Consider the following 20,838-nt stretch of genomic DNA (forward strand, 5'->3'; position numbering starts at 1 on the left):
AAAACAATGATTGAAAAAGTCTGTTACTAAACACCTCTGAACATGTGATCGTCAGTGTTTTTGGGTTTCTACATCTTTTACACTGTTTTTGTCTTTTCATTTATGTCGTTTTCATCATTAACACAGTTTTACTCCATTATACAGTTTTCTTCTTGTACCATTTTCCATATTTTTTAATTTGGAAAATGAATTCACTTTTCTTATTCTTATTCTGTAGTGGTCCAACAAAACCCGACAGTTCGGTTATGTTCAGACAGCAGGTCTTAGTGCGCATTTCAGATTTTCTGGTGAAATCCGATTTTTTTCAGTGCTCGTTCATATTACACATTAAATGCGACTTCTATCAGTTTTCAGTCTGAACTGAATGTGATTCTGAAGTGACCCACATGAACTAAAGAGGTCCTGAAGTGACCCACATGCACTAAAGAGGTCCTGAAGTGACCCACATGCACTAAAGAGGTCCTGAAGTGACCCACATGCACAAAAGAGGTCCTGAAGTGACCCACATGCACAAAAGAGGTCCTGAAGTGACCCACATGCACAAAAGAGGTCCTGAAGTGACCCACATGCACTAAAGAGGTCCTGAAGTGACCCACATGCACTAAAGAGGTCCTGAAGTGACCCACATGCACAAAAGAGGTCCTGACGGAATACGTGACCACGCAGACACACACTGTGTTTACAGAAGTAACTCTCCTGTCACGTTTGTCGCATTTCAATGACGTAAAGGTCAGATAAATGCGACCTGGCCATTCAGACTGAAGTCGCATTGCAAAATATTGGATGTGTATCAGATTACGACCACATATGAAAGTGGTCTGGGTCGGATTTGAAAAAAAATCAGATTAGTGCTGTTCAAACTGTCTTTAACAGATTGGATACAGGTCACATATGGATGAAAAAATCGGATTTGGACCACATTTACACGTAGGGTTAGAGTATCTTTTGGTAATTGGATTTTTTTTTTTTTTTTTTTCAGAAACAAAACAAAACTAGTGTTTAATTGATTTTCGTTTTCTCTTTCTAATCACAAAAAAAAAAAAGAAAAAAATCTGGAATTCATATGAAATCTGGAGTTCGTAGACATTCGTGGAGGGAGCATGTCTACGATGTCCAGATTTCGTACAAACCCATCATTCGTTAGAATCTTTGTGACCGAGCCATTAGCGCTCTGTCCTTGAAAATGAATAACATCCGGTCTCAGAAAAAAAAAAAATAATAATAATAATAATACAGCTGTTTTTGGTCAGTTTATCCATTTGTATCAGGTAGTAACTTTCTTTTTTTGTTATTCGAAAGAGAAAACGAAAATCAATTTGTTTTTTTGTTTTTTTTATTATTATTTGGTTTACGTGTTTTGACACAGAAAAAGAAAAACAGCTTGAAATTCAATTTGAATTCTTCTATTTTAAAACAAAAATCAAATTAACCACTAATTTTTCTTTTGTTTCTTTAAACAAAATCCAGTTACCAACAGACGCACTGACCCTGGATGTTTTCATTTTTAAGGACAGAACACTAATGACTCGGTCACAAAGATTCTAACTAACGATGGGTTTGTACGAAATCTGGACATCGTAAACATGCTCCCACCACGAATGTCTACGAACTCCAGATTTCGACAACATCGGGTCCCAGAAAATGAAGAATACAGCCGTTTTTGGTCCGTTTGTCCATTTGTATCAGGTAGTAACTTTATTTTTTGTTATTCGAAAGAGAAAACAAAAATCAACCTGTTTTTTAAAATTTGGTTTGTATGTTTTGACAGAAAAAGAAAAACACCTTGAAATTCACTTTTAATTCTTCTATTTTAAAGCAAAAGTCAAATTAACACTAATTTTTCAATCCAATTATCAACAGATGCACTGACCCTGTGGTCTGAAGGCAGGCTGAGTCTGGGAACAGCAGAACTGATGGATGGATGATGGATGGATGATGGATGGATGGATGGATGATGGATGCAGACAGTGGTGGGGAGTTGATCTTTCAGTGCTGGGACTTGTTGTTTCATTTGTGCCTCAGATGAATCCACTTCCCTCATCTCCCCTGGTGTGTGTTTGTGCGTGGACTGAACCCACAGTCACTCAGGCTTCTTCTGCTTCTGCTTCTGCTTCTTCTCTTACATAACCTGCGTCTCAAACCTATATGTTCTGTGGACTTCTGTTCCTCCCCCTCCGAGAAAAAAAAAAACTTAGATGCAGTAAATTCACGTGTCACATGTGACTGTCCGTGAACGCAACAGCTCCACATCCTGCGTGACTCTGTGACACGGGATGAACCCACGCAACACAGCAGGACCGTGGACCGCGGAGTGGGCCGGCGGGAGCTGCGGCACCGCACCGCACCGCACTGCGCCCCGCACCCAACAAACACACACCAACGGCGCGCAGACGCACAACGGCACCGACTACACACAGTCTGCTCAACTCTTCAGCTCCGTGACACAATGACACGCGTGAAAACACACACACACACACACACACACACACACACACACTCACACACACACACACACCCCGCAGCGGCTTTGCGCGTTTTTGCAGCGTGACACCGGGTTTTTACGCATCGGTCAGTGGGGTGGCCGGTGTCCGGCACGCGGAGGGTGGGGGGGCGGTGGGGTGGGGGTGGGAGTGGGGGGTGTCAGCCCTAATGCGGTAAATTCCCTGCCCACACCGCACGCACAGACACGCAACACAACACACGGACACACAACACACGGACACACGCAGAGGATGGAGCGGAAAGACGCGGCGGCACCACCCCACGCGTGGGGGGGGTGGGGGGGGGACTTACGGTCCGCAGGAACTGGATCTCATCCTCGCCCTCTCCTCCTTCAGCCATGGTGACCGTTCACTGCACGAGCTGCTTCTACCGGAGCGGTGCGTGGACTCCAGCCCCGGTGCGCGTGTGCGCGAGAGCGCGTGTCCGTGCGCGTGCGTCCGTGTGTGTCGGAGACGGAGAGGGGAAACGCGCAGCAGAAGCGGCCTCTGATTGGACGAGGCGTTTTCAAGGAGGGAGGAGCTGCACAGGTGTTATTCCGCCCCCGGACTGACGGGCGGCCGGTGGGCCCCCCCTCCCGGCCGGACCGGGGTCCAGCACCGGGTCCAGGAGCGGGTCTGATGAGGACCGAGGACCGGGATCAGATCCAGGTCCAGGTCCAGGTCCGGAACACTGAGATCCAGGAACAATGATACGATTATCAGCAGCAGATCATACCACAACCCCCCCCCACACACACACACACACACACACACACACACACACACCAAAATAAATAAATAATTGAAATAAAAAATAGAAGTAAATGAAGTCAGAATATCACCCCCAAAATAAATGAATAAAATAAATAATAAAAAAATAAATACATTTAAAAAATAGAAATGAATAAATACATAAAGTCAGAATATCACCCCCCCCCCCCCCCCCCCAAAAAAAAAAGAAATAAATAAATTAAAAAAATTTTAAATAAATAACAATAGATAACTAAAATCAGAATATTACCCCCCAAAAAATAAATAAAATAAATAATAAATAAATAAATTTTAAAAATAGAAATAAATATATAGTCGGAATGTCAACCCCCCCCCCAAAAAAAACTAATTTTTTTAAAATGAAATAAAAACATAAATAAATAAAGTCAGCATACCCCCCAAAATAAATAAATAAATAATATAAATAAATAAATAAAATCAGAATATAACCCCCCCCTCACACACACAACATAATAAATAAATGCAGTCAGAATATATATATATATATATATGCACATATATATATATACACACACACACACATTTTTTTTAATCAAATCAGGATATTACAAAAAAGGATTTATTAGCAGAATACTAAAACAAAATACATGAATCAAGTCAGAATATGAATGTATTTAATATTATTCTAAGTCAGAATATTACAAAAAAAAGTCATAATTTAAAAACTACATGAATAAAGTCTGACAATTACAAAAAAGAAAAAAGATATACGAAAAAGCATACAAATATAGTACAAATATTACAAAAATATGTATCTCAAAAATAAAGCAACATTTTGGAGTCGTAATTTGAAAAAAGTCTCAATATGTGGAGGAACAGTAACATTCTAAGAAAAACCCTGATGTTTTTTTGGGGGAAAAAAACTTCCCAAGAATAAAGTTGTAATGATGTTTTATTGTTTGTTTTTATTGTTTGCAAACATAATCCAAATACCTACGGTAGAATATTTCAACATATAGAAACAAAACATTACATTAAAACCATAAGTCTGTGTTTTATCACTATTTTCTAGTAACTGTGGCTTCATGGCTGTGAAAAACACAATGTAGTCATGTTTTTTTGTAGGATTTTATTCGAACTGTAACATGTTTAACTGTCATGAACGCACACACACACACACACACACATATATATATATATATATATATATATATATATATATATAGAGAGAGAGAGAGAGAGAGAGAGAGAGAGAGAGAGAGAGAGAGAGCACATATTCAAAGTCAGCTTTATTGTCAGTTTTGTCACATGTACAGAACATACAGAAGACTCAATGCAACAGGAACACAGTAACAAAGATATAAAAATAGAATATAACTATAAACATATATATAACTATTACTACAAACCAGTGGTCTCCATTCGTGTCCTGGTTTTTGTCCGTTTACTGCAGGTCAAACACTGTTTTATTCCTGGATTTGATGTTTCAGGTTCAGTTTTATCACACAAACACATAATAGATATGAATAAAATGGGCTGAAACGTCACTATTTTTCAATCATGTTTCATTCATGTGGTTAGAAAACAACATTTTCTGGTCGTATCACTCAGCTTTAAGTGTAAAAAGTCAAATTCTTGAAAATTAATGTCACAGAATTGTGATACAATTTGAAATATGACTGAGAAAAAGTAATATCACAAGAATATTTGAGGAAAAGACATGAAAACGCACCTGAATGATGTTGGAAAAAAGCCCTAAAGGACCAAACAGGATGTACTATTTTAAGGAAAAAAACAAATGTTCTGAGAAAAAGTCTTTATAAAAATAAATAATTCTGCAAGTCAAAATGACACCAGAAAACAAGCTGAGAAGTTATAATTTGACAAAACCTGAATATTTTGAGGGAAAAAAGTCCTAATTTTCTGAAAAAAGACTGGATATGTGTGGGAAAAAATTCTAAACATGAGAATTATATCATATTTTGAGGAAAAAAGTAAATGTATTATAAAAATGAACTTATGTTTGATTTATTTATTTATTTATTTTTTAGAAAAGTCAGTTAAAAAAAAAATAAAAATTTAAAAATTCATGAACACGAAAATATTTTGAGGAAAAAGTCATAATATGATGAAAATGACAGTTCTGAGAAAAGTCACAATTTGAAAAAAAAAAAAAATTCTGAAAAACAGTAATATTACAAGAAAAAACATATTGAAAAGATTATTCTGAACAAAATATTACTATCATATCATATTGAGAAAAAAGTGTTATAAAAATTAACCTATATTTAATTTAAAAAATTATTATTTTTTTTTAGAAAATGCGCAATATTTTGAGAAAAAATTGTCACCTAATATAACAAAAATTGATAAGTTAGGGGAAGAGAATGATATTTTGAGAAAATGTGCAACAGAATAAGCTATTTAAAAAGTCAAAAACAGAATATTTTCAGAAAAATGTCAAAATATCACAAAAAATAAAGCAAAATTTTAGAATTTGATCAATAAATTTGAAAAAGCTGTAATATTTACAGACAAAATAAACTGAAGACACAAAAACAAATGTTTCTCTTATTTACATTTCTTCAGGAAATACTTTAATATGTTCATGTATTTTATTACAGACGTCAGTTTTTACATCCAAACTCCCATTTACTCATAATTTAAACAGTTCAAACACATCAAACTTAATGCATTTTATTTATTATCACACTTTTAACACAGTTCTACTAAAAATGTTCAAGTTTTGTTCATAATAAAACAGTTTTTTCTCAGTGAAACTAAAGTTTAGTATTAAAACCACTGCAGGTCTGAGTATGGAACTAAAACAGTTACAGCATCGATGGAATAGTTCAGATATTATCAAGTATGAAAACTTCCAAACACCTTTATCCATATAAGACTTAATGTGTTTTAATTGAAATAAAATAGAAAAATGTTAGTACCATGAAACCGGAGTTTTTCTGCCAAATGTTGACAGTGAATCAAACTAAACCTCACCATGAATCAATAAAAACATGTGAACTTTACATAAAACATCCAACATTTACAAATGACTGGGTCCAGTGTTTCTTTTCATCATTAAAAGCCTTTTTAATACTGATGAGTGGGATTTTTGTTGTTGTTCTAGACCTCAGTTCAGTCAAACACATTCCCTGTATTCCTGATTTATTCATATTACGGCACAACTTTAGTTTTATTTCCATGTGGATTTGACTGATGTCTGAATCTGTGCTCGTATGTTTTCAGAACAGTCAGGATGAGGTTAAGAAGTCACATCATTTACAATCTCTAACAGCCTGTTGGTTCTGTTTGTGTCCACGCTAAGCTAAGCTAACACTGACCTTAGACACTGTGGACAAAAGTATGTGGACACGTTGAATTCAGGTGTTTCTTTTCTAACAGGGGTCTGGGTTAAAAAAACAATAACAACTAATAATGTCAAAGTAGTTTATATTGGGATAAATATAACTGCACTGTCATCTATCAGTTTCCTGTTTTTTGTTTTTTCTTCGTGGCTATTGTCTTTTTTTTGTTTTTTGCCTATTGTTTTTTTTTCTGGTGACTTGTAGTTTCTTGTTGTGATTTTGTAAGGAAAACTAAAAATGATTAATAAAAAATAAACAAATAAATAATAATTACACTGATTAGTTTGGGATAAATTATCTTGTTCTAAAATGCCTCAAAGTTGGTTTGACTTAATTTCTCTCAACATTGATTTTTTTCTTTTTTTTTATCCATGACTCTGATTTTAAATGTTCTTCCTCTAAATTTATAAAATATTTTTCCTGCTCTGACTGTAAATAATAATTTTCTTCCACAACTAACCATCTACTTTCTTCACATCTCACTGAGGAAGAAAAATCTACCATTAAACTTTAGGGAAATATTGATGTTTTCATCTTAAATCCTCATGAACAGGTCATCTTACAGCTGTAGACATGATGCATCCCAATACTTCTGTCCATATATTTTATAAATATAATAGATATGAGGTCACAATCGCCTCTGAGGATAAACAATAAAGCTAATATGGAAGTGTCAAAACCTGCAGTTCCTCATATGGCCACTTGAGACACCAGAAACAAACCAATACCCATAGACCCCCATGTTAAAATGACCAGATTTACAGAGAATTGAAAGCTTTTAGACTTTTGGTCTCTATAGATAAATTCCACATTTATTAAATCTATTTAAGGTCAATTTTCCAATAATTAAAAAAAAAATTCCCATTAAACTTTATGGAATATTGATGTTTTTATCTTAAATCCTCATGAACGGGATATTTTACAGCTGCAGACATGATGTGTCCCAATATTTATGACCATATAGTTTATAAACATCAATATTTCCATTCAAGTTTAATAGTAGATTTTTCTTGAATAAAGTAGATGGTTAGTTGTGGTAGAATATTATTATTTACAGTCAGAGCATAAAAATATTTTAGAAATTAGAGGAAGAATATTTAAAATCACAGTAATGGATTTAAAAAAAAAAAAAAAAAAAAAAAAAAAATATATATATATATATATATATATACATATATATCTATATATATATATATATATATATATATATATATATATATATATACATATATATATATATATATATATATATATATATATATATATATATATATATATATATATATAACAATAAGAATAAGAATAAGAAGAAGAATATAATGATCAGTCAAAACCATCTCTGAAGCATTTTGGAGACAAAGATCATTTAAACCACACTAACCAATACAATAATATTCAACCCATAATATAAACTGTAGTCTGACATTAGTCATTATTGTTTTGTATCCCAGACCCCTGTTAGAAAAGAAACACCTGAATCCAATGTGTCCACAATACTTTTGTCCATATAGTGCTTGTGTTTATTCTGAAATCGACAGTACGTACCCGTGGGCTGAGACTAAAACCATTTCAACTGAAATAAGAGACGCTGGATTGAAAAATAAAAGCTTTCTAGTTTAAAAAATGCGTAAAACCTGATGATATGCTGTGAAATGTGGCCCCGGTGGAATGATTGGACTGTTCAACCTGGTTGTGTTGACCTGTTCGTGTGCAGTCCGGGTTCAGGATCCGGTTCCGGTTCGGGTTCCGGTCCAGGTTTTGGTTTTGGTTCCTACTCCTCGGTGTCGTAGGCCAGAATCGGAGCGAGCCACCTCTCCACCTCAGACTCGCTCTGGCCTTTCCTCTTGGCGTAGTCCTCCACCTGCAGACGCAACAAAATGAATCTGAAATACTCACAGGCACAATGAATGATGGGAAATGTCCACTGGCGGCTGATTGGCTGAGAGTCGTGACAGACGCATGTGACCGGTGCTAAAATACATGTGATTCAGCGGAAAAAAATGACTTAAAAACTCATTATTTCCAAGTCGACCTCATTGTTAAGTGAAATTAAACTCAAATAATATTCAATTTGTTTAACTTACGTTGTTTTTCTCGCAACAATAAATGTGTCCTCAGGTGGAAAAACCAGAGTTTATCTTCATTTGTTTTTAACAGAGTAGTGAAACTGACTTTTTTTACTACTTGCAGCTGTCTCTGTTAGGCTGAATTCTTACTGGTTCATTATAAATCAGCGTCACAGATGTAAATACAGTTAGAAAAACGAGGAATAATGTTTATTAGTTCCAGATGTTGTCAACGTGTTAAAAGAACAAAATAATAAAAAGTCAGATAAATCAATGATCACAGAGAAGATCCATGAATGATCTAAAATATAAGTGAGTTACAACCAAACCACAACATATTCTACTGTAGTTTCTGGACGCGGAAGTCTGAGACAGACAGATTAAAAATAGAACAAAAGAACGAACAAAATTCATAAAAACTAAAAAAAAAAAAACAGGCATGAAAAATGAACAAAATAAACACAAATAAGTACCAAAATGATCAAAAAGAACAAAACGAATAAAAATGACAAATATAAGCAACAAAATTAGCAAGAAATGAACAAAACAATGGACAAAATGAATAAAAACTGAACCAAATAGGCAAGAAAATGAACAAAATTGCACACAAATAAGTACCAAAATGATCATAAAGAACAAAAGAATGAACAAAATGAATAAAAATGACAAATATAAGCAACAAAATGAGCAAGAAATGAACAAAATGAGGAACAAAATGGACAAAAATGGACAAACACAAGCAGCAACATCTATGAAAAATGAACTAAATGAGAAAAAATGAAAAAAAAAAATATAAAAAAAACTGAAAATAGGCAAGAAAATGAACAATAAACATGAAAGAGAAACAAAAAGAACAAAATAATGAACATAATGAATAAAAATGACAAATATAAGCAACAAAATTAGCAAGAAATGAACAAAATAAGGAACAAAACGAACAAAAACTGAACAATACAGGCAAGGAAATGAACACAAATAAGTACCAAAATGATAAAAAAAAAGGACAAAATAATGAACAAAATGAATAAAAATGACAAATGTAAGCAACAAAATGAACAAGAAATGAACAAAACAAGGAACAAAATGGACAAAAATGCACAAACATAAGCAACTAAATCAACGAAAAATGAACTAAACGTCAAACTGAATTAAAAACTAAAATAGGCGACAAAATTAACAAAAATAAACACAAATAAGTACCACAATGAACAAAATTATTGCATTTAGTTCATTTTTCATTGATTTTGCTGCTTATGTTTGTGCATTTTTGTCCATTTTGTTCCTTATTTTGTTCATTTTTGGTTCATTGAAGACCTTAAAAAACAACAAAACCATCCTCCAGAAACCAGAGAAGCATGTGCTATCGTTTGCTTGTAACTCACCTATATTTTAACCGAGATAATTCGTGGATCATCACATAAGTTTCGGTCCGACGGTCCTGCGCTACTTCAGAGTACAGAGTAAAATCTGTGTAGGACTAAAGCCCTGTGGTCTGAACGCTGCAGGTGATGAACGACCTGACTCCACGTCCTCCTTCTGCTCTCGTCTCGGCGCCGTTTCTCTCCAACCAACCTGAGTCCCGAGTAGGAAAAACATGTCAAACCTGCTCTTTGGTGATCTTTCCAACGGCGAAGTAGGAGGCCTGAGGGTTGGAGAAGTAAAGTCCAGACACCGAGGCAGCAGGCGTCATGGCCAGAGACTCAGTCAGAGCGATACCTGCAAACGCGAACACTACATATTAACACTCATAAACACAGGAAATATTAAGAAATTCACTTCATTTTAGTCAGTTTTTTGAGAAATAAGTGGAGTCAAAGGATAAAACGACAGAAAATGGAAATATTCATATGTAGTGGAGTGAAATGTATTTCATGCAGAAAATACCTGATCTTGACTGAAAAATGCGAAATGTAGAGGATAATATTATAATAAATCACTTAGGAAATAGAAGTTGACACAAGAATATTTGTAGGTTTTTAAGTGTTAACACATGATCTACATTAGAGCAGCTCATCTTTAATAAAACAGAACAGATGTCTGGTTTTTTATGGCTTAAATAAGGAGCTCACAGCAAAAACAGATACTGATAATCAAACATCATATTACAGGGTGGGGAAGCAAAATTTACAATGAACATTAGTTGTTTTTTCTCAGGCAGGCACTACGTCATTTGTTTGAAACCAAAACATCTATTGATGTTCATAATCATACCTAACACTATATCCATACCTTTTTCAGAACATACTTTTGCCCAATGAGTTAATCGGAAAGGCAAACGTCAAGAGTGTGTGATTTGCTGATGCACTCGTCACACCAAAGGAGATTTCAAAAATAGTGGAGTGTCCATAAAGACTGTTTATAATGGAAAGAAGAGAATGACTATGAGCAAAACTATTACCAGAAAGTCTGGAAGTGGAGGAAGCAACAAAAAACGTACCAAAGCTTTTATTAAAGCTCTCAAATCCAAAATCCTGAAGGATCCAACCAAATCCATGAGAAAAATGGCAATTGAACTTGAGGTAGACAACAAGAGCGTTAGAAATGCAGTAAAATATGATTTGAAGTTAAAATCTTACACAAGAACACCAAAACACTTGTTGACAACAGCAACAAATCCAACTTTAGCAATTTTTGGGAATCATGTTTATGTCTGCCTTCTAGCCCAGATCTAAACCCTCTGGATTCTGCTGTTTGGGGCGTTTTAGAACATGCTACCAATAGAACATCACACAGCAATGTCCACTTTCTTAAAGATACAATTAAAGAAGGATGGGAGAAGTTGTCACCCGAATATTTGAGGAAGACTTGCACAAGTTTGAGGAAGCGTGTGAAGGCAGTTATTGAGAAGGAAGGAGGACACATAGAATAAAAACATTTTCTATCATGTAAATTTTCTTGTAGCAAATAAATTCTCATGACTTTTCAATAAACTAATTGGTCATACACTGTCTTCATCCCTGCCTCAAAATATTGTAAATTTGCTTCCCCACCCTGCATATCTGCAATATTTACTAAATTACACATTTTACAGCAGCAGAAATTTTCAAAATGTAGCATTTATTAAAAAAAAAGAGAAAAAAAAGAAAAAGCTATTTACACGGTGACGTACCAAAGTATTAATTATCACAATGTTATGACCCCGGGTCATAATTTGTCTACTTATGTTACATGTACACTGTATATATGTGTATTTTTCCGAGTGTTCTCCCCCGTCCTTTAGGTGTGCTGTGTCTGTCTTGTGTGTTTTTGTTTCATGCAGAAAGCTGATTGGTGGATCAAAATTACGCGGGCCCTTTAAAAATGGCTCTGGATCCTCCAGCTCGTGTTTCTTTGCTCCCTGCCAGCTCCCACCTGTGAAGATCCTGTGTGTGTTTGGTCGTCAGTCGTCGTGTGTGCTTTTGTGTCTCTGTAGATTGTAAATAGTTGTAATAGTGTTTTCTTTTGATCAGTCCTGTTTTCTGGTAGGGGAGGGCAGCGCTTTTGTTTCACCTTTTCTCTGTTTTTGGTTCGGGAGTTTAGGTTAGTTTAATGTATTTTATTTCTTGCACTTTGTTTTGGATTAGAGAATGTAGTTTGAACATTGAAGAAGACTTTTGTTTGTTGTTTTAGCCGAGCCCTCCCCTAACCCTCCTTTAGTTATTTAATAATAAACACTGTGAACTTAGTTTTGGACTGGGGTTGTGCTTGGGAGTTGGGAGGGGACAAAAAGAGCACATTATGTACGTCTCGGTAAACCCCTAGGCCGGGACGTAACAACAATATAAGTGAATGTGGCCAAAAAACTAAACAGAAGAAAATCCCTGACTGTCACTGAAAAATGCAAAATAAAGACGATAATAACATGATGAATGTGATAACGGTTTGATGCAGACGGTCCTTGTAAAGCGGTTTTGAAGGTTAACTCGACCACAGATCTGACATTGGTCGTGTGTGAACAGAGACACCGTCATGGAAACACAACCTTCAGCCTCCATCTGGACTGGACTGGATGTGGTCCAGCAGGACCAGACCCCAAGCCCCCCCACCCCCGCCCTCACCCCCACCTCAGGCTGGAGTCTGTCGGTCTAAAGCCCTCCTCTCCAGTCACTATCGGAATCAAACTAGCACAGAAAACACAAATCTGACCAGGCAGAGGAAACATACTGTGTCTGGAATCTATGTGGACAAAAGTATGTGGACACGTTGAATCCAGGCGTTTCTATTCTAACAGGGGTCTGGGATACAAAACAATAATGACTAATGTTAGAATATAGTTTTATATTATGGGATAAATATCATTGCATTGGTTAGTTTGATGGTTTGGAAAGATGGTTTCGAAATCATTTCTCTGAACACTGATTTTGTTTTTTGGTTTTTTTATCCATGACTATGATTTTAAATGTTCTTCCTCTAAATTTCTAAAATATTTTTCATGCTCTGACTGTAAATAATAATTTTATACCACAACTAACCATCTGCTTTCATCAAGAAGAATCTACCATTAAATTTTAAGCAAATGTTGATATTTATAAACATGGACAAAAGTATTGGGACACATCATGTCTACAGCTGTAAGATGTCCTGTTCATGATGATCTGAAATTACAAAAAAAAAAACCCTTCTGGAATAAACCTTTCTTCATTCTGACCTTGTTTGTCAGATTCCAAACAGATCTTTAGTTCAGTTGCTGACAACACAAACTGAACACAAAACAGAGGTGATTAGTGGTTTTAGTGTTTTGGCTGTTTTCAGTCTAAAAACAGAGCTAAGCTAACAAAGCTAAGCTAACAGAGCTATAATGGAAATATCAGCTGATGTAGCTTGTGAAGGTTATAAGACAGTGTTATTTTTATCAGCTGTTAAAATAAGCATCTATGAGTTTGAAGAAGACAACTTGATGAGACCATTTTCTTAAGCAGGTTTGATTTTCTTGTTTTATGGTTTAAATACACTGACATTTTTGCAGTCCATCCTAAAATACTCTGCACTTGATGGAAAAAAATATATACTGTATATATTTAACCTCCTCAGACCCAGCTACGGGTTTTCTGTCCACATTTGTGGACAAGAGTTTGACACTTCATACAAAAAAAAGAAAAGAAACTGTCAATCACAAAGGACATTCCATAAAAATTTTAAAAAACTGCATCTGAAAAAACTGTTGCATCATGATATTTCCAATATAGGCACTGATTTAATAAAAAACAAAAAAGCTTGTACTTTGCTGACATTTCCTGGGTCTCAGGAGGATATAATATGTATATAAATATCAAGTATTTTATCCTCACATTTTAACCCTAAAAGTTGTTTGTATGTGATTCTATTGGTATCTGAACACATCCTGCACTCATTTTGTGTCCATGTTCATTTATTTATCGATATGTATGAACACTACTTCTTGTCACCATCAATTCAGAAAAAATGGCCTAGATTTAATTTAATGTTCCTCCTGAATGTAATTTTTATTAAACAGTTACACATCTTCCACTTAATTAATTTGATGCAGATGAAACAGAGTTAGTTACATGTTCATTAATTAATGCCAGATGATGTGGTGCCTCGTGGACCTCTTACCGGTCTTCTCCTGGATCCCGGCCAGGCTCCACATGGTGGTCTTCTCCGTGTGGTCGGGTTGGCTGGGGTACCCGGCCGCTGGTCTGATGCCTTGGTACCGAACCCGGTGCAGGTCTAAAGTCTGCAGGGCTTCGTCAGCACTGTAACCCCACAGCTCCTTTCGGACCCGGGCATGGAGCCTCCTCAGCGAAGGCCTGGACGACCAGCAGACCCGACTGTTCACCCATGTTCCATAACCTGTTACACACCACCTACGGTAAGACCTACGGTAACTGTCTGTCTACGGCACGGCAAGGTTAAATGGGGAAATTAGGACATGTTATTGTTTGTGGAAAGATTAATTTTTCTACAATTATCAACAAAGTCTGAAGAAATTATAGTTCATTTGATTTTAAAGATGGTTGTGATGTGACATTAAAAACTGTCTATGACATGGCATGTTAAAGGGGCAATTAGTAATTTTTTTGGTGGAAATATAAATTTTTCTACAATTATCAAACAGACTGTGAAGAAATAATAGTTTTTCTGTGATTTTAAAGATGGTTTTGATGTGAATTGGATGTGATTTATTGGCAAAATTTTTATTGATAAAATTGGTTAAAAAAAATTGGTGGAAATATAAATTTTTCTACAATCATCAACAGAACATGAAGGAATGATAGTTTTGATGTGATTTTGATGTGATTAAAAAAAAAAAAAAAAAAAAACTACATGTCTATGACATGGGCATTTTAAAGGGGCAATTGGTACATTTTTTGTTTAATGAAATACTAATTTTTCTACAACTACCAAAAGAATGTGAATAATAATAGTTTTGATGGTTAAAGATGGTTTTCATGGGATTTTGATATTATTTTAAAGACCGTCTATGACACGGGAATTTGATGTGAAGATATAATAGTTTTGATGGTTAAAGATGGTTTTGATGTGATTTATTTAATCTAATCTAATTAATTCATTTTATTGGTTAAAAAGAAAAAAAGTTGGTGGAAATATAACATTTTTCTACAATGCCAAAGAACTGCGAAGAAAATATTAGTTCTGATGTGTATTTAAAGACTCCAGGTACAAAAAGCAAAACCTGAGCTAGCATTACAAAATATTTTTTGTGGGTCAGATATCTGAAAAAATGTGGTTAAAAACAGGATTTGGGATTTCCACTTTTGATTGTGAAACATAAATGGCTTGTAATACCCCAGCTGTGAATTCTAAAGCTTTTTAAAGGTAGCTAGATAGGCCAGACTAAAAATATCCTGCTGGATAATGAGTGTCCCTAAACCTTTGTATGCCACGAGCTAATTTTCTTGAATAATCCCTAATCCAATGGGTCTATATGAGTGGTTTGTGGTCTATATGATGTGGTCTGTGGTCTGTATGATGTAGTCTGTGGTCTATGTGAGCAGGTGGTCTGTGCTGTACCTCTGCCAGCCGGTCTGCCAGGGCTTTGACCATAATGCTGTTGTAGTCGTCTCCCTGATCCTGGAACCGCTGACTGAGCTCCTCCGCTCCGAACACCCCGACTGCAAATACACCGACATAGTCCGCCACGCCACTGTTGACCGGAGGCCACGAAGTCCGACACCGCACAGGTAGGGCTCGGAGCTGGCGCTGTCCTTCTCCGCCTGAAACACACCCACCCCCAGTTTTTGAGTTATTGCTTTTTTTCTACCAGCTTATTGTAATATCTGCAATAAATATCTCGTCCCCTTTCTTGAGCCCATGTGGTATACTTCCTAAATATATAAAAAATTTAAGACCTTTTTAAGACTACTAAAAATAGAATTAATGCCTATTTCACAGCCATACTGGGAAAAATCCATGACTCCTAGAATTTAGGAAATGTATTATTTACATCAGTAGAGAGTGAATATTATATACATACTGGACCGCAAAAGTGAATGTTAAAGTTAGCGATAAGTGGTTCCTAATTTCAGTTTCAAGACTTTTTAAGACCCTGCGGGAATCCAGTAATAAACGATGGAACGTTACCATACTAACACCCTTCTCACAAGTGGAGTAAAAAAATGCTAAATGACATATTTAGCATTTAACATTTGACCCAAAATAATACTAATGCATATTAATCAATGTTGGTGGCAATCACTGACATATGCCATGATGAAAAAATTTTTAAAAATGTAATTTTTATGTAGTATATTGAATATACATTTTTTAAAATGTTTTTTGCAAAAGAAAAAATGGTTTGTTTACATCACAAACATGGCATTTAAAGGATTAGAAAATATGACAGTTATTGAGCTTCGGTATTTTTGTTTGTGGCTCAAATTGATGAAATACAAAAAAATTTGAAAAAGTTAAAACAAACTGTATGAAAAACATTTTGACATTCCTACTGCACTGTGCACCATTTTTATGTAGTGTTTTGAAAAAAATAAAATTTTTTGAGTTGCAAACCGGGAGTTAAAGGGTTAAAAATATGAGGTAATTGAGTATTTGACATTTCTGTTTACAGCTTAAGTTGATAAAATACAACAAATGTGACAAAGTTAAAAACTACATGAAAATTTTGTTGGCATTATTCTACGACTGTGCATATTACGCACACGGTGTTTGGGAAGGAGCTCAGTGGGAAGGATTTTTTTATTATTATTATTATTTTAGTTTATTTCGAATACGCAACAAAACAAATAATCCAACTTAGTCCTTATAAATGGAACAGATTATTAGAAAAACAAAGCAAACAAACAAAAAACACAAACCTATACATATACATGAAAACAAAGTATGACTTCATTTGCATATTCGAAAAGGAGTGGGAGGAAGTATAACTTATTTAGTCCCGCCCCTTCTCCACACAACAGTCCTGTCAGTCATAGTCCAGGGTTAACCCTTCAGGTAAAGACACCGTCCTGTTGGGAGCGCAGGCCTCACCTGTTGCCTCAGGCCGTGGAACACAGCTACAGGCTTAGAGTCTCTGTTCACTCGGACGTCGTCTTTGTACACGTTGATGTCGTCGCCGTCGCTCTGGGCCCGCCAGAACCCCACCAAGCCCCGCCCCTTCAGACTTGAGCTGTCAATCATTCTGTTGAGCAGTCTCTGTGCGTCGTCAAAAACCTTGCCGAGCCTGCAGACCTGCACGAAGCGAACATCACATCACCGTCGGTGTAGTGAAAGTGTTACTGCTGCTGACATCCTGAATGCTAACACAGGTGTCAAAAAATACGGCCGTGGCTAAAACTGGGCCGCCAAAGAGTCCAATCCGGTCCACGGGATGAAATGAGTAAAACGCAAAAATTATACTGCAGATATATGATCGTTTTAGTTCAGGTTTCCACATACAGATCAATATGATCTCAAGTGGATCAGACCAGTTAAATACTATCATAATAACCTATAACAATGACAACTCCAAATATTTGTTTTGTGTTCGTCTAAAATAAGAAAATTACATGAAAATATTCACCTTTACAAACTATTCTTTCACAAAAAAATGTGATAATCTGAACAAAAAAAGTGCAATTGTACCAATATTCTGCCTGTTATTAAATATTTTGTGTACTTGTAGATCCACTGTGATTTGTAAGTTGAAAAGTACATGGTAAATGATAAACTGAGGCAGAATATTGTTAAAATTACACTGATTTTTATTGTAGACATTTCAGGTTGTTCATGTTATTCACAATTTTTAAAGGACAGGTTGTAGATGTAAACATTTTCATTGCTTTCTTTGTCTGTTTTCGACTTGCTGCTAGCTAAACTAATTAGCCTGTTGCGCTCTTGTCCATTTGTTTCCAGTAAGAATCATTTCAGTGTAACACAAAACAATCTTTTACTTGTGTCATTTTGGTGGAAACACGCTGAGGATTTTCAAAGTTCTGGGTAAATGTCAAGTTCCAGCTAATATTTGCGGTGTGCTGATGCTAATGCTAGGTGCATTTCATCATGTAATTTTACTTTTTAAACTGTAAAACAGAGAGAAAAGTTTGTCCTTGTCATTATTTATAGGTTATTATGTTATTATTTTAGTGGTCTGATCCACTTTAAATCATTTCAGTCTGAATGTAGGACCTGAATTAAGGCAAGACACGACAGGTGAATATAGATGTAACCATGAAACTTCCTCAGTTGATTATTTACACAAGTATGAAAAAAAAACGTATTATAAGTTTTTGAAATTTGTAAGTTTAATTATGTAAACTTGGCATTATCTCATTAATATGCGCGATTAAGCATATTTTTTCGGTAGATAGATTTCAACATATTCATGAAGCCAGTTGAAAATTTTTTTTCATTTGTTTACACACAAGATGAAAAAAAAATTACAACGGATTTCAGGATATCTGCTTTCCTTACCTAGGAAATCAAAATCTTTGCTATGTGCTAATGCTAATGCTAGGTGCATTATCATCATGTAATTTTACTTTTTTCACTACAAAACATAGAGAACAGTTTGTACTTGTCATCATTTATAGGTTATTTTGTTATTATTTTACTGCTCTGACCATTTTAAATGATTTAGGTCTTAAATAGGTTTGACAGCCCTGGGGTAAAGCAACACTCACCGACTGTTGTGTCCTTGAAGATCTTGGGGTATCCTCTGTTGGGGTATTTTCCTCGTAGCTGCCACACGTCGAAGAAAGGCTTCCAGTCGATGAAGTCCAGGAGGCTGTTGAGGTCGTAACACTCGAACACACGGGTTCCCATGAACTGAGGACGCACTGATTCACAAACACACAATTTGACTCACGATGCTACAGCCTCCACCTTAAAGCAGTTTACTCTATTTACAGTAGTGGGTAAAAGCTTTTGGACACCCTTAAATTTTACACAATCTCAAATATTATCATAAAATATTTGCTGAAAAATCCTTTTTGTGTTTCAGAAGGTGTAGCTGCATCAGAAACACAAACACCAGCAAATGCAAATGTTTATTTTTGTTTATTATTGACAAAAGAAAATAATTATACTAAGTTCTTGACAGTTTCATTGTGTAATGCATGCGTTTCATAATCTTCTAAAACTTTTGGATCCACGGAACCGCCAGGACACAACGGGAGAACTGGATCCTGCTGTGATCCCACACTAACAAAGTCGGTCTGGTTTTTACTGTGGCCTGGTTCCACAATGTCAGTCCCCAGTCAGACCCGCCTGTTGACGTCCCCCCTCCTCCATGTTAGTCCTGTGTAAAAGTCTTATGCTGCCTTCACATGTTACCAGGAACTGTAAAATTCACAAACATCAGTTCAGTCTTGTGACAAAGTCGATGGTCCATGTCGATGTCAATACAAAACAAATGAGGGCTATTCTATTATAATCTGTGTTACATCAGTAAGCTTAGTCAAGTCATCCAGTAATGTGAATGTGATGAAGTTACACAGTAATGATGTAAAGCCCTGTAAACAAATATATAAGGTAACTGATGAATTCTTATCTGTTACTTGTGATTTCAATACAGAACAAAATGAGGCCCATTATTTTTATTCCTTATCTGTGTATTACACCAGTAAGCTTAGCTCAGCTCCCCATTTTATCAACTCTACTGTTTCTAGAACCTGTGGATTCCAGAGGTCAACGTGCTAGTTAATTAATTAATTAATCAAATAACTAAATAAATGAATAAAAGAATTTAACCCTCTCTGAACCTGAATTGGTGCTTCATTGAGAGAAAAGTTATAGTTTCTGCATGGAAACAGTTTTACCAAGTTCTACTGCACCACTCGGCTCTGTCGTCTTTTCGATGGTTTCTCACCTGGTTTGGGTTCAGAGATCCAGTCGATGTGTAAAGCCTTCTCTCTGGCCTGGGATAGAGTCAGATACCGACGATCCTGAGGCAAAACAGGGAAAAGACAACAGAACCAGTGTCCCTGTACGTTAGCGTCATGTTCTATTTGAATCAGTCCCAGTTGAATGTGTGAGGCTGTCAGGTTCTGTTCTATGTTCCAGTCCTGTGGTCTGGATGCACATCAATCTAACTATAGAAGTGGGCGGGACTTTGACCGGAGGAGAACTCAAGTAATTCAATCACAGTCCATATATGGATTCTATCAGTGATCAATAGGAACTATATTGATATCTTGAACCATTTACATGTCATAAACCATCCAAATATGGACCATTAGAAAGAAAGACACATTTATAATATTTATCAATATTCATTAGAGAGCAGTTATCATAATATAATCCTCTGCATTTTGCTTTTTGATTTTTTTTTTAAACAACAGGTGCAGGTGCAACAGCAGCATTGCACCTGCACGCCCTCCTGTGTTGCAACAGACATCGATGGGACAAACATCGATGGGACACAGGGACACGGGGCAGGGCCAAAATGTGCATTATATAGTAGGATTATATTATATTATATTATATTATATTATATTATATTATATTATATTATATTATATTATTTTAGATTAGATTAATTTCATTGATCCTTTGGACAGAGCTCTGAGGAAATTGAGGATGAAGAATTAAATGAAGTGAGAAATTAATCAAAACAGAGAAAACGGAAGAAAGTGAATTTTTTTTAGCAAAATATATGATTAAATGAACATAAAACAGCTGTCTACAACCACTGTCATTTATCATACTACATGAAAAAATTAGCTTCTCTCTATATTTATTTTTTCCTTATGGTTTATCAGAATTTATCATAATAAAATCCTCTGCATTTAATTTTTT

At 35.6% G+C, this 20,838-nt stretch overlaps 1 protein-coding gene across 1 annotated transcript in view; it reads right to left on the reverse strand.

The window, feature by feature from the left end:
* Positions 1 to 7,904: 7,904 nt before the first annotated feature.
* Positions 7,905 to 20,838, reverse strand: part of LOC115439288 (methionine synthase-like) — a 55,049-nt gene continuing 42,115 nt past the window's right edge. Inside the window, 10 exon segments of the mRNA XM_030163116.1 lie at positions 7,905 to 8,441; positions 10,250 to 10,362; positions 14,200 to 14,377; positions 14,379 to 14,393; positions 15,619 to 15,762; positions 15,764 to 15,781; positions 15,783 to 15,821; positions 17,092 to 17,284; positions 18,719 to 18,878; positions 19,910 to 19,985. Coding sequence (XP_030018976.1) covers positions 8,352 to 8,441; positions 10,250 to 10,362; positions 14,200 to 14,377; positions 14,379 to 14,393; positions 15,619 to 15,762; positions 15,764 to 15,781; positions 15,783 to 15,821; positions 17,092 to 17,284; positions 18,719 to 18,878; positions 19,910 to 19,985 — 1,026 coding nt within the window. The 3' untranslated portion in view covers positions 7,905 to 8,351.

Source organism: Sphaeramia orbicularis, chromosome 19 (genome assembly GCF_902148855.1).
Source record: "Sphaeramia orbicularis chromosome 19, fSphaOr1.1, whole genome shotgun sequence".
NCBI classification, from domain to species: domain Eukaryota; kingdom Metazoa; phylum Chordata; class Actinopteri; order Kurtiformes; family Apogonidae; genus Sphaeramia; species Sphaeramia orbicularis.